The sequence below is a fragment of the Camponotus floridanus genome, unplaced genomic scaffold (genome assembly GCF_003227725.1).
Source record: "Camponotus floridanus strain SB8 unplaced genomic scaffold, Cflo_v7.5 scaffold144, whole genome shotgun sequence".
Classification (NCBI taxonomy): domain Eukaryota; kingdom Metazoa; phylum Arthropoda; class Insecta; order Hymenoptera; family Formicidae; genus Camponotus; species Camponotus floridanus.
Window position 1 is genome coordinate 377051 of NW_020229264.1, and position 14997 is coordinate 392047.

The 14997-nt window shown below is 39.4% G+C and overlaps 1 protein-coding gene across 3 annotated transcripts; it reads right to left on the reverse strand.

The window, feature by feature from the left end:
• Nucleotides 1–248: 248 nt before the first annotated feature.
• Nucleotides 249–14533, reverse strand: LOC105251114 (probable cation-transporting ATPase 13A3). Of its 3 annotated transcripts, none has more exons than XM_011257651.3 (11): nt 13783–14533; nt 7210–7294; nt 6894–7121; nt 6691–6815; nt 6176–6332; nt 5862–6066; nt 5420–5758; nt 4375–5329; nt 3779–4298; nt 3399–3580; nt 249–3292 (listed from the first exon to the last, which is right to left on the reverse strand). In XM_011257651.3, the coding sequence occupies exons 1-11, from the start codon at nt 13880–13882 to the stop codon at nt 1860–1862; spliced, it is 4329 nt and encodes a 1442-aa protein (XP_011255953.1). In that variant the 5' UTR covers nt 13883–14533; the 3' UTR covers nt 249–1859. The 3 variants fall into 3 exon arrangements, with proteins under 3 accessions (XP_011255953.1, XP_011255952.1, XP_011255951.1); XM_011257650.3 differs by lacking the exon at nt 13783–14533 and adding an exon at nt 7685–9841; XM_011257649.3 differs by lacking the exon at nt 13783–14533 and adding an exon at nt 7685–9843 and having other exon boundaries at nt 6691–7121.
• Nucleotides 14534–14997: the final 464 nt, after the last annotated feature.

The following is a 14997-nucleotide window of genomic DNA, read 5'->3' on the forward strand; positions in this document are numbered from 1 at the left end:
TATACTCCTGGACAAAATTAATGCATAATTTTTTTTCACTTTTTCTTTAAAATTTTTTAAATATCAACTTTCAAAGAAAAAGTCTAAAAAAATTATGTGTTAATTTTGTCGAAAAGTAAATATATATATATATATATAATATATATATATATATATATATATATATATATATATATATATTACGCAACAAGAGAAGAGTAACAATGAGAAAGAGAAAAAGAGAGAGAGCGAAATGAGAATAAACAGTATTTACATTAAAAACATATTTCATTTAACCGCTACTTTTCAACACAACAAATAGCGTTTAAGTATCTATGTTCCGTTGCACATATTTCATATAAGTACACATTTACTTTGACATAGTTAATTAACAATACGTATCGGCTCCAACGATCTAACTTATCAGTATCTCGCTTTGGCCTATTTTAACATCGCAAAATATTTAAGAGATAATTCTATCATCATTAAATCTAATATATAATACGTACTCTCCGGTAGCCTCTGATCTCCCTTCGCATCATTACATATCGTTTCTAGCTGCTAAAATAATTTAATAATAAAATTTTTCGTAGTGGAATGATTTTAGAAATGAATGTTCGGTAAATAGAAATCAGCAACAAATCTCTATCGTTATTCGCGATCATCATTCGTAATTGCCTGTCAAATCTCATCGTTCCGCAAAATGCAAGGGGCGCGTATACACGCGCTAAATAAATGATTATTAATCATGCTGCTTTGAATAAAAAACGCAAATAAAAATTTCAGGCTACGAAATGCATCGAGAAACATATCGAGATGCTCGGGAAGAATAGCGGCCCCAGACAGTTAATGCTAATTCTTCTAGCTAAACACAATAAGTAATGACGATTAAGTCACGAATTCGCTTAAGTATTCGCTCGAATATGATGTAAGTGAAAAAAGATCATCATTCGAGCTGCATTCGGAATTCTCGCTCTGCTTTAAAATCTTGTGAGAAACATTTGTATAATTGTCTACATATGTTCTTGAAATATAAATAGCTGCGTTCCGTCACGTGGAACGAATTGGTTCCTTCTTGTGCGGAACTAATGTATACAATATTTGTCGCTACAATTTTTTTTCTAATTGTAAAGATAAATAATAATAATACTTTCTCGAGAGTTGGCATCGCTCTCTCTCGAATACTAATGAAGAGAAGGACGAGGACAAAGGAGAGCTGGGTCAAAAGGGACCCTAGTTTGAGTCAATAAATATAAATAAGCCGAAGCTAGAATATTTAGGAAGTTAAAAAATGCTTATATATAATACATATATATATATATATAAATTACACATTAAGTATCAATTACTTCTAAAAGAACGACAGTGCTTTATAGAAGAGAGAGAATAATGAGATGAATCCAAATTAATCATCTAGAGATCGCTAGTAATGAGCAAACAGCTTTAATTCTATTCTAACGTTCGGCTTATTCGTATCACTCATGTGACTTAAGTAAACGTCGTTAGTTATCCTAGATAATCGTGGATACCGCGACAGACTAAATGCATTAATTCAAGATTCTCCTAATCAGCGAGCGCCATTCCTTCCGTAAACCATGTTCTGGATATTATACAAGGACCGGATAAAAAGAGAGCTTATAACAGGTAAGTTACAATATTATCCGGTGTTCAAACCTTAGAAAGTGCTGCTGCATCAGATTTCTTAAATTATGATTCTTCTCGATCACAATTATCAAGCTGTAACGCCCTAAATACGCCAATCGACAATGAAGATTGCGCTATACACCACGAGAATATGCTTCAAAATAATACTCTGCATTAATTAGTCGTTTTATCGATACTCAAGTACCTCTTGAACGGTCTTTCGAATGCTTCAGTCCTCAGGACGGCAGGATATCTAACTCGAGCACACTCTGAGTGTTGGGCGACACTCGATCGTTGCTCTGATGCACCAGGACGTCCTTGAAGTCTCTCAACTTCTGCGGCTGAAGGGTTGTGTTAGGATTCCTGGGAAGCGTGGCAATGGGATTGGTATTGTGATTCATGTAGGGCTTCTCGTAACGATTGATGCCGTTCTCCGATTCCGAGTTGTGCCGTCGTTTCGTAGCGGGTTCCGGGTTCGATTGCCTCGGCGATGAGTCTTTGTCCTCGAAGCACGGCACCGTTTGCATCGACACCGTATTCCGGCAGTCGTCGAAGAGAGATCGGGGATTGAGAGTGACTTCGCGAGCGGAACCGAAATGCTTGAAGTTGGCGCAGACCGGCGGCGAACTGTTCATAAAGCTGGTATCCGTGGGAAGACACGGTTCTGCGATCCGTTTTTCGATCTTGAGCTCGGTGACATTCTGTCGGATCAGTACATTCGGCGCAGCTTCCGGTAAAGGTTCCTGAGAGATCGGCGGCCACTTGAGATCGCGCGCCATATCGCGCTCAATCGCCAGGAATTTCCGCCGCGACTTATCTACATCGTGCCAACGATAGCGCAACTTGCCGAATACAAGGTACTCCACAAAGAGATACTCAACTAATATCGCGATCACAAAATTTATCCCGCCATAAACGACCAGAATCACGCGGAAGCTAAAATCGTTAGGCAGCACGAGCTCGAATATATCAATGAGCCACTCGAAGGGAAACATTGCGAGGTAAGCGGAAAAAAGAGTTAGGAAAACAAAGGAAACGAGTAGACCATAATTGGTGAAGAGAGACTTTCTGTACGGCGGTCCTTTGGAGAACGCCACGGCCAAAATGATATACTGCATGGAACTGACGATGAAGACTGTGTAATTCTCCAAACAGCCTACGTCGTCTTTATCCTCGTGTGCGGTCACGTTGAATGGCACGAACCAAGACATCTGTTGTAAATGCCAGAAACTGATGTACTGGAAGAACGCGACGATCAAGAGCTGGGTGATGAGACTGAGTATCGGTGACGTACTGATGAGACTGTTGAGCGGCGCCATTTTCACCAATGGACCTTCGTAGGCCTTGGTACGGCCGAAGAAGAAAGCGAATAACGAAATGATGAAGAGGTCGATGTACAAGAACTCGAAATCCGTCAGGTTGGACTCGATGCCGTAGAGGAGCATCACCGAGATGAACTGCGTGAGCGAATAGGCAGCCATGTACTTGAAGATGCCAAAGGATGTCACCAGCGCAGCGCGACCCTCGCGTATCACTGTCAGAACGCAGGAAATGTTGGTCTCACGGCTGGTAAAGGGCGAGGCGACGGAAGACTCCGTATCCGACAAGGAGATTCCGGTATGCGCCGCTTTTAACGCACCGCAATCATTAGCTCCGTCTCCGACCATGGCTGTATAAAAATTTTTTGTCAGATCGGCCAAGCATTTATCGCATTTATTTATCGCTTTAATAAAGGTATATTATACTTAAAAATAACATTACATGTTTACACTTACCAACGTAATAGCCTAAGGATTGTAATTCCTGAACCAGTTGTTGTTTCTGATCCGGCGACATTCTCGCGAATATGGCACCACGAGTGACCACCTTCGGTATCAATTCCGGATAGTACTGCCTTATCGAAGCCCATGTTTTGCCCGTCAATGCAAACACGTACTTACTTTTAGAATATTGTACTCTGCAATTAAAATATATAATAATATCCATGTATTTTATATTATCTATATATAATATATAATCTATGTATATTATTTTAATATAAAGAAATACGGCTCTCATGTAAGATATAATTTTGTATTTTTTTATATCTGCGCAAAATGATGATTTTTTTATTCTAATCAATCTAATCGCAATGCTCGGAAAAAGAGGTACTTACTCATCTGAAAGATAATTTATATCGTTTTCCAATTTAGTGTTGCCAAAAGAGCCGCTCTCGACGGTTTCCAAACTAACCACGCTGTTCAAATCAGTCATCTCGCTAAGATCGGCCTGGCCGTTTGGCGAAACCGGTGATGGTTGACTATCGCTCTTCGTAAAGTAAATTTGCGGCTTTAGCAGATTCTGCTGAATCGTCGAGACAGCAATCACCGGCATGCCTGGTTTCACTATATCGCAATCCCTAGCTACCGAGAGGGCCGTCAATATATTGTCGCCCGTCACCATTACCGTTTTGATACAGGCAGTATTCAGCTCGGCAATCACCGGCGAGGTCTCCGGCTTTAGTCGGTTCTCCATAATTATAAGCGCTAGGAAAGTCAAATCGACTTCAGCGGCCTCGCGATTTATACGTTGCACCTTAGCGTACGGAAGACGGTTTAAAGACTTGTGCGCGATGGCAATAACTCGATAACCTTCGGATGTGTATTCCTGCAATACGGCCGCAAAGTCCGGAGGAACTGAAAAAAGGAAACGAAAAATTTTGTCATTTATTGTAAGATATATAGAATCAAAAAAATAATTATAAAAACTCACTAGATTCTGCTTTCGAGAGACTAAGAATCATCTCCGGACTGCCCTTGCAATAAAGATCGTAATGATTAGCGCCCAGTGTCCTAGTAATTACGCTCATCCTTTGAAGACTCGATGTGAAGGGAAATTGCCGAACGATGCCCACTTCCAACCTCTGCTCGCCAAGTTCCGTCGTGGAATCACTAAATGCAGCATCGTGGAGATTGTTGAGGGATATAGCATCAATCACGTCGGAAGACATGGAGTTTTGTCGACTGTGCGTCCCGCCAAAATCGCTGGGCAATCTTTTGAGAAGCTTGGAGTCCTTTGCCGGCTTGACAATCGTCGGGAAGAGCATGGAGAATTTGGATGTGTCGGATACGTCGGGTTCCTCCAGCGTCCATCCGGTAGATTCGAACATTTTCAGATCAAGCGGATCACCTACCAGCTGATTATCGATTATAGTGATCCCATGGCACGTAACCATCCCGATAAGAACCTCGGACAATGGCAGACTAGCAATGTCCTTGACCGGCAACTGAAACTTTCTGTCCGAAACGGTCACTACGCCCCACATATCCAGACCATCCTCGGTCAGCGTTCCAGTTTTGTCGAAGCAAATGCAATCGATAGACCCGGACACGTTGATCGTTCTCGGACTCGTGCAGTATATCTTTTTACCTTCCAATCTACGTTGCGCTACAAGACGTCCCGCTGTCATGGCAGCTGGCAAGGCTGGCGGTACTACGATAGTGATGAGATCTAACGCTTCCAGAGCGATGTCGCTAGCATGAACGCCTCTCATAATTTTCGTTATGATAGTATAGATGACACCGATACTAGCTATGCATGCCAATAATATGACAAACTTGTACGAATCCTGCTCAAACTTGAAATCCACGGGCGGTGGATACATGATGGACCGTACCAGGCCGCCTTTGCTGGTGTTGAAACCTGTTCTGATAACCACCGCCAATACCTAACGTCACAAAACATACGCGATATTTAAGTAATTATAGAAATTTACAGAAAAGATATATTTTCAGTAAGCGTCGAAAAGCCAACGTACTTTTTCGCTGCCATAATATCTTGTCTGAATAATTTTGGTTCCGCAGAAGAGTGTATGTCTGGCGTGCTCTTTGGTATCGTATATCACATCATTGGAGGAAGGAACAGGCGTTTTTGTGACGGGCACGGATTCTCCTGTCAACATGGACTCGTTGAGAATACAATTGCCCGTCAGCAAAACGGCGTCACATGGCATTAGACATCCGTGAGACGGGATGATCAAAAGATCGCCAGGCACTAAACGTTCGGCCGGTACCACCGCTGTTTGGCCAGTCGTGCGGTCACGCATGACAGTAGCGACGTCAGACGAATGCACAGTCGATCGTAAATTTTGTTGATTCTGCGAAAAGTGAGTGAATTGGTTATTTTGATCATGATTAAATTGAAGTTGCAAACTTTAGCTTTTAAAATGATGAGCAAGAAACGGAAGAAGAATGACTCACTCGTCGTGTCTGGAAAACTGCCATCATGATGCCAGCGCTTGACATCGCGAGAATGACCATGGCATAGTAATAATAGTCGTCCGCGATCCACAGACAAAAGCTGAATAGTTGGAAGACGTAAAACGGATTAAGCACTTCGAGGCAAAGTAGCGTGAATATGCTCTTTACGGGAATCACGATCTCGTTATTACCGTAGACGTTACGCCTGCCAACATAAATCATTCAATTAATTGTACTACTTGCATGAGAATGACTGTAATTGGTCTGCACATTATGACGTAAACGTCTTGTTAAAAGATTGATTCGACTTTTACCTCATGTACTGTTCTTGGGAATCAAGACCTTGCGCTTGATGTAGAGTAGACGTCAGAACGTCAGTATCGAGACCACGCAGCTTCAAAAACTCGGATCTTTCCGGGTCCCACACATAAGTCAATTTTTTGCAATGGAAGGTAATGATGGATGGCACCTCTGAAAATATCTCCATGTTAATTATATTTGAAAGCTGCGGTCCTCTAATAGCCTCATTTCTAGTCTTTCAAGTTTAATTTAGTAATTGAAATTTGTATACTCGATATAATTAAATTTTTGCCTTCAAAGCTTTCTATTTTATAAATATAACTTTCAATAAATAAAAATTAATAAATATATATATATTTCGAAGAAAGATATGAATACAAAATAACGTTACGTACATCGATAACAAGATTTTTTAAATTGCATCTATTCTATTTATAAAGCAGCCAGAATCATAAAAAATTTAATCCATATATTATACTTTTTTTATTCTCTTTCTTTTAAATTATCGACATACTGATAATTCACTTACGTTTAAACTGACCACCACAAAGATGTACGGACAACGTCGGATAGGTTTCCTTCTCTTCCTTGATTGTTATTGTATTACCATCCCACGCTTCATCAATTAGAGATTCTTCATTGAAGGATTTATTTCTGCAGGGCAAAATGACGACTGTTAACATCACGATTCTGTTGGTATTGAATCTAATAAATATGAAGAATTTTACTAACATAACTTCCCGAGCGGTCAAGATTCTCAATTTCTTCACGTAATAACTCGTGTGCTTCCCTTGAAATCTTTCAATCAACAAAACAGTTTCCGCTTCCTCCAGAGGGCATTTGAAATGAGTGATCTGGAGCATCAGATGCGGTACCCAATGAAAAACCAGCCGCAAAAGGCCTCCGGTGATGATAATCAGAAACCAGACAATAATAGTCCATACGCGATTCCGTTTGTAGCTGATAATGGATGAGGAAATTAAACGAATTAGGCGCGATGAAGAAGATTTCACTTTTGATTACGCGACATAATGTACGAATAGCTCACCCATAAATTTCCATCTGGTCTTCCTCGCCGGGATTAACGTAATCCACGCCATTCTTTAAATGTAAAATACCATTGGCCCTGGTACCTGGAAATGACGCAAATAACATTACAAATGAGCCGTCATTCGCGCATCGATCGTTCTACGAACGTTCATCAATCATGGATTTTATTAAGCTATTACTTTCTCTTCACGTTTCGTAAGACGTTTTACTTGTTATCAAATACATGAAATACGGTACAGTAAGCGCATGCAAAACACGACATACTTTCGACGATGACGATGTTCGCCAAGTGGCTTTTATAATCCCGATCGTGTTACATTATGGAGAACATGAGGGGACAAGAAAATTGTACGGTTATCGCCAAGACTAGTGACATGATAAAACGAGATTAAATGGGCTAGTGTATTTATTTAATGTCAAGGGAATCAATGACTCGAACAAGTTACGTTCATCTTTGCTTCCTCGTTCCTTACCCTCCAACAATTCCGTTTTTTGTTCACGCTGATGCTCGTTCGCAATAGTCGCGTTGCGACTACCAAAGACGCTGTAAGCATTTCTGGCGAAGCTCAGGTTTAGCTTGCTCGGCGTAGGCGGCATACTCGCGATTGAGAGAATTGCGAATCAATCGAAACGTGATAAAAAGAAAATTGGACGCTCCAAGAGATGAAAATTCCTTTACGTTACTCTCGCACGTCTCTCTCTCTCTTTTCCTCCTCGTCCTTGATTGATGAGAATCGAAAATGCAGATTGCAAGGGATTTACGGACTTTCCCTCGACCTTCCTCCCACGCTTTCTGCTATCTTCACTATTTCATATTATTTTAAACACTAGCCTTAATGTCTAAAGGATATTATTGTCTATGTGACAACTCTTGAAAATTGCTTCGCTTATTACGCGACAGAGTTTCGTCACTTCTATGTGACCGAAAGTTCAGCCGGGACGTAGAGACACGAGGGGGAAGAAGAAGAGGGAGAATGGGATTGCCGAAGACGATCGGTGTGTTGCACGGTACGACGAGATGCGATGAGAATCGCTCCAACGTTTGTGTTCTTGGGGACGTTAACCCCGTCTGCTACCGACACCGATTGCCCGCCATTTCGGGGTCCCTCTTCAAGGTTCTCGTGGCGGGTCTCGGTGGCGCGTTCTCCGGCATCTGGCCGGCATCGAGCTGACACAAGCGACTCGACGACGATGACGATGGCGTAGGTATTATCCTACGGATATCGAGAGCGATTATGATCGTCGGAGGAGCGACAGGCGAACGAGGTTGCTGATGAGCGAGTGACGGTAGCTGATGCTATCGCTTCGAACCTGCCCTCGGTTTCCTGGATTCGTGTCAGTCGCCGGGATCGGTGAGCTTTCGCCAGCCGATTCGAGGCGTGATCGCCGCCCGTTCACCTTCGCTCATGCCGCGTTTCAGGCACACCAGATCCGAATCTGCACCCCTGCCTGCGGAGCCGCTTCGTAGCGGCCGCGGTTGCGGCTGCGGCTGCGGCTGCGGTGCTAATGCTAGATCGTGGTAACGGCACGCCGTTACTCTCCTCTTTATCCCGCCTTTGCTTCCCGAGGACAACGACGACCCGGGATCCGTGCGACCGCACGCGGCCGCTAAGCTAGCTCCTATCGCCTCTCTTGTGTGCTCGTGCCTCCCTTGTGCTGCTCGTTGGCGCGATCGCAAATACATTACGGGTTATAAAAGTATCCGGGGTTGCCGTCGGGATATCTCGATCGGCAGAAAGGTCAATGGTTTCTCACACGTGCACTATATGTCCAGCTTTTCCTCCTTGAAGAGTCTGAGAGTTTGTTCCTTCTCAGGATAAAATTATCGAGTTTCGATCGATCTAAATAAACGCAGCTTTTTTTCCCGATCTAATCGATCGATATGAGGAATAAGATTACGCGACGTTACGACAAAGAATGGTTTTTCAGACTCCACGAGTCACGAATCTATTAATATACTAACGATTACGTCAATAGTGACGTCTCAAAGATAAGGAATTCGCATAGAAACGAGAAGAGACTTCTCTATGCGAAAAACATAGACACGAATCTGACACTTTTGCGAACGCACGATCGTCCTCGCGGAAAAACGATGACGGGAAAACCGTTTCGTTGCGCAATTCTTTCAGATGATCCGTTTAAACTCTTCACCCTCCTCGGGACTTCTAAGTACAGAGAACATGCGATAGTTTGTGTCTAGCATTTTACTCATAGTGCCGGTACACGTTACCGCTGACGCGTGGTAGTATGCCCCGGTCCTGATCACCCGCAAATTAGGAAACGGAAAAGAAAAAGCCACTCTCCTGCGAAAAGTCACTTTGCGCGCTGATGTTTCTTCGGTGTGGTGCTCATCCGTGGTGCGGGATTGTCACCTAGCAGATGGAGATGCGGTGCTACGCAAAAAAACGTTTGTTCCTCGGCACCTGCCACGTTCCTCTGCTTATGAGCTGCGTGCAGATCCAATTCGCAAAAATGTGCTCACGCTAAGATGGCGGCGTTGCGCAGTCGTTTCGGAGCTCGGCTCCGAAAATGCTGATCCTCGACTGGCTGCGCGACAGATACTCCTCGCGAGACTACCCGACGATGTCGCTCGATCGATCAACGAGCAATTCCACCGAGAGGCTCCACCGAGAGAAGATTTTTCACCAACGAACACGCGATTGAAGAGCGCGAGTTGACAAACCCGGGTTTGGTTGCTCCGATTTGCGATCAGTCTCTGAACGAGAGTGAATCGAGTAAATCGCCTGGTACGGTCGAGAAAGGAAGACTTGCGCCCTGAGTCGTAGCAAACTCGATTGCAGGGACGTACCTAAATAGGGCGCTTTGCCAAAGCAAATCCATTAGTTAAGCGGGGTTCAACGCTCCAGCAGCGGTGACTATTGACTCTTCGCGCGCTACATTCTTTATCATCATGAATGACGCAGTGATTCACAGTTTATTAACAGAGCGCAAGATAAGTTTTTTATCTAAGATATATTCATTTCCGTAAAATTCCGCGCCGAATTCAGAGAGTTAAAATAACTGACGTTGTATATGGAATATATCGTATCATCGGTTGTGCAATACTTATTAATGATTCAATATTGCAGCATAGATATCGAGCAAATATCGATTATAAGATATATAGCTTACGTGACAAGTCTATCGCAATTTTATCGTCCGATATATTGTTGATCATTTAAAACATATTGTTTCATTCTCATGAAACATTTATCATGACATAAATTTTATGATATGTCATCCACTTATAGAATAAAATAGCTCCAGCTTAATGTGTTTTTTATTGTTATTCCGTATGTGATTAACTCTTAATTGGAGAATGACAAGAGAAAATTATCGTGTAAAGATTGCTTTCGATTCGAAATATTAATATAATTAATGCACATATTTGTGTTTACTCCAAAAAGACTGAAGTACATGTTATATTTTTTTGTATAGCCGCACCTGGAATTTCCCCTACCTAAACGAGCTGCTCAACTTATAACGATGACGAGCGTCAAACATTGCCGTTGATGTCGACCATGACTCATTTTTCGCAAGTGCCAACGCAATCGAGCGTTTCCTCGTCATCAATTCCTTTAATTACAATTCTGCTCTAGCATTCACTTTCCATCATAATTTGGCTTCCAGTTGCCATATACTATCTTTTTTATGTCCATATGTCGTTCTTGGCCCTGACCATATTGGCTATCTTCCTCGATTCAATTCCGTCTTCTCGTCTTGCACGCTATTGTTATTATCCCCCCGTTCCCCCGCGTCCCACAAGATCCCATCCTTGGATTATCGAACCAATCCTCGTGGGTTATACCTTGTTCTAGCTAACTCATCGTTATCTTGACGACACGTGCTCGAAATATCATGTGTTTGAAAAGCTGCACTCTTTAGCGAATCGCTATAAGTCGTTTCGGAATAACTCTTGCTGAAAGCCATTCAATGATGCGAATCTTGACAAAATGTTTCATTTATAAGTTTTTAAATTTTGAATTTTGATTTAACATTTTTACATTGTTAAATATTTCAATTTTTATTTTTATTTATATAAACATCTGAATATCAAGTTGTCAATAAATGATTAAAACGGCGTCGATCGTAGACATTACGAATAAATATTCAATAATTCTTCAACGAATATCATAAAATTGCTTTCATTTGCAAATGAATGGTTCTCTTTAGATAAACAGATAAGATTGTGTGAGCATTTATATTAGCAGAAACTAACACACTCTCGGCACGATAAAAATCGTAGGCAGTATTTCACCGCTTATCCATATGTAAGATCAACTTTGTTGCTAATTACGCTTTCACGGTAATTACGATCGTGATATTTTCGGAATCCTCGGTATAAACTCGTGATTTAAATGGTAATCAAATATATCAGATAAACTAGCGGTCTTTATCTGAAGCGATAAATTCATAAATTTCTGATAAAAACAAGAAAAGCAAAGAGATATTTTTGAAGAAAGAAATTTCGCAAAATGAATAAATTCTTCTGGATAAAGATAAAATGGTTAACGCAATACTTTAATAAAATGCTAAACAGGATTAAAAGATTGTCGACGATCAAACGCCGAGACAACGTTAGCAATTGAGCAACATTACTTTTGTCTAAATCGATCGCAATCCATAGGTCGAGGACAATGTCACTCGTTAAAATTATCGTACAATTGAACAATTCGATAGGAATATAAGCGCAATAGTTATTTTAAAAATTGCGAATGTATATAAACATATATAACATAAATTTTATTGACATACGCAATATCATCTAACTAGAGAGAATATTAAATTAGATTAATAAAATTAATATTATTTCTAATCAAATTAATATTTAATTAGGAAGATATATATATATATATATATATATATATATATATATTTTAAAAGATTCTGTCGAAACTATGCGAAACGCACACAATTTTGATTGGTTTGAGTTGGACTTAAATGATCAAGTAGCTTTTCACTCACTTAAGAGAAATTCCATACTTGGTTCTTGCGCCATAACTAAATCTGAAATGTCAAATAAAATCGCTGGATTACGTAAGATCAGAAGATACTTTTGAAGATGATGTATGCACATCGCGCGCAAATATCTTGGTCTACGATCATTATTTTAATTGCATCCTTTTTTGTTGTAAATGAAGAAAAATTGGCGGAAGAGAGTAAACGATTTATATAATCTGTTTCCATTTCTTAAATTTTATATTTTTTCTCTCCTTTTTAAGCATTATCATTATACAACATATTCTTATCTTATGTTTTATTATTATTATACAACATTATAATTATACGACATCATAAACACTATATGACTTGAAATATTATTTTGCGATAACAATTATATTTGAAATATATCATCCACATTGTCATCACTATAAAAATAATTCATATATATATATATATATAAATAATTCATATATATATATATATAAATAATTCATATATATATATATATATATATATATCACAACATAAAAATTATTTTGGAACTAAAATATTTGATGAAAATTCTTTAATACGATAATTAACATTTTTTAGTGATATTTAAAAAGTTTATCTTTTTCTGAGAAAATGAACTTTCTCTCTCTCTCTCTCTCCCTCTCTCTCTCTCTCTCTCTCTCTCTCTCTTTTTCTGCTGGCAAAGCTCATCAAATGTTCAATGGCAACGTGCTTACTCAAAAGAATTGTAAACTTAATTTCTAGAATTTATTGCATATAACTCCAATTAGCTAAGAATTATTATCTCTTTTCTCGTTGTTGATTATATTTTACAGCTATTTTTAAACATGATTGTTATAGTTTTAGATAAGTACTGTAGATAAGTTTCTTAAAAGCCTCTTAAAAGTCTGAATATGTAGAAAATGACAACTGACTGAAAAATAGATTACAGATACATTGCTATAACAATTTGCTGAACACACACACACGACACTTTGCAACGACTAGAATACTTTCTCTTTTAATTCATATATCATCGTCACTAGTTCGTTCTGATTACAACATTATTTATATGTTCAACACGTGTCTAGTAGTTTATCGGTCAAAACATGTAATGCGATAATGTGCCTTAAACATTTGCAAAGATTGCAACATTAAATTATGTCATCTCATGACTAATTAAACATGTTGTTGCTCGTAAATAGAAAAAATAAATATGAGTGAAAGTTAGTGTAAAAGGAGATTATAATCTTCGAAATCAAATAATTCGATTAAAATAATTTCTTAATATTTTGAAGCTATCAAGTTCTCTTTAAGACCGAAAAATTTTGCTTGCAAAACTGCAGAGATTCAGAAGCTGATATGCAATGACACATAACATTAACGATACATAAGAAATGCAATGATACATAACATTAACGATACATAGAAAACATACAGACAAAACAGAATAATCAGTCTTTTTAAAGCAATAATATTGATGTGTTAAAGATTCCAGTCATGAGGCCGAAAGACTAATCACCGGAGATCGACAAGCGAAGCAAATATTTGGTACGACAAAGAGTTATGAAACCAATGTTTGGTGCTATAAATCATGCTCCCGTCTCATGCTCGAATAAACGATCACAAGTCTTACCATTCGCTGTTGTACCCATTTTAGTGTTATATGAAGATGGACGGCAGATTGATGCGACTTCTCTCATCGTCCTTGAGGATGATCCGTTTCTTTGAGACATGCTCTTAGTCTTTAAAGTCGGATTGTAACTCTCACTATGTATTGTGTTTGCGAAATTATTTAGGCTTGTGGAATTTGGTGTGGAAGATAAAGAAGGAAGTTTAAAATTCAAGGGATCAGAAAGACTGAAAAGGAAGCACCTATTTTCTCAAAAACTAAAATTCACTCCTACATAAAGTCCAAGAGATATACACTTATTACTTCGTATTTCGAAACGTCAGTGTCAAATAAAGTTTAATTTCGAAGTAATGGAAGATTATAAGACTCCCGTGCGTCGAGTTAGACACCCTTAAAGCATCGAGGGGGGCGCGTGTCGCAACCGATCATCCCTCGCGCGCGACGCGATCGCGCGATCGGGAAAGCGACGACGGTTCGACGACGACACGCTAAACGACACTGCGCTCCGATTCATAGTACTTCACCGATCCGTTCTCTTTCCACCAGACGACGTATGTTTCCACCGCCACCGTCGGTTGAAAGTCGCCGCCTTTCTTATCGTTGAGATACTCGCGCCAACCGATCTAGATTCCGCCAAGACGAAAGCGCCAAGTCGATAGCGCTGAGACGAAAAAGATCATGATCAAAGGTCGTGAAGGTCTTTCATCATATGCGTGGTCAGTGTGCGAGGATCATTCGTTTATGGCAATTATCTAAAAAAATTTCGAAAATATTTAAAAAACATTTGTATATCTACGTCAAAATCGACGTCTTATCACTTGGATCGAACTTAATTGAATTAATTGTTATGAATATTAGTTTTATTAATATTATCGATATAAATTGGATAATTATATATATATATATATATATATATATATATATATATAGTTATATATCCAAATATCTTTATTTATCGAATTTACTAGAAAGGCTCCAAGCATGAATGTATTAGTGCTAAATATTTGTATTTATGCAAATAAAAAAATTCAAATGCAAAATGTTTTGTATCTATATAAATTCAGACAATGTCTTGTCGATAAGAAATTCGAAAATATCTTGTAATATATATATGTCACAACGAAGAATATTTGCTTTTAGGCATGATTTTATCTACAAAATATTTTTGTAATTAAATCACACCAGGAAAAAACCTGAAGCTCTACAAAATGTCTACTT

Coding starts and splice junctions, on each gene's coding strand:
- LOC105251114 (XM_011257649.3), bottom strand. CDS start 7,808: ATGCCGCCTACGCCGAGCAAGCTAAACCTGAGCTTCGCCAGAAATGCT. Junction 7,122..7,209: donor GACCAGATGGAAATTTATGG/GTGAGCTATTCG, acceptor ATCCATTATCAG/CTACAAACGGAATCGCGTAT. Junction 5,330..5,419: donor GATATTATGGCAGCGAAAAA/GTACGTTGGCTT, acceptor TTGTGACGTTAG/GTATTGGCGGTGGTTATCAG.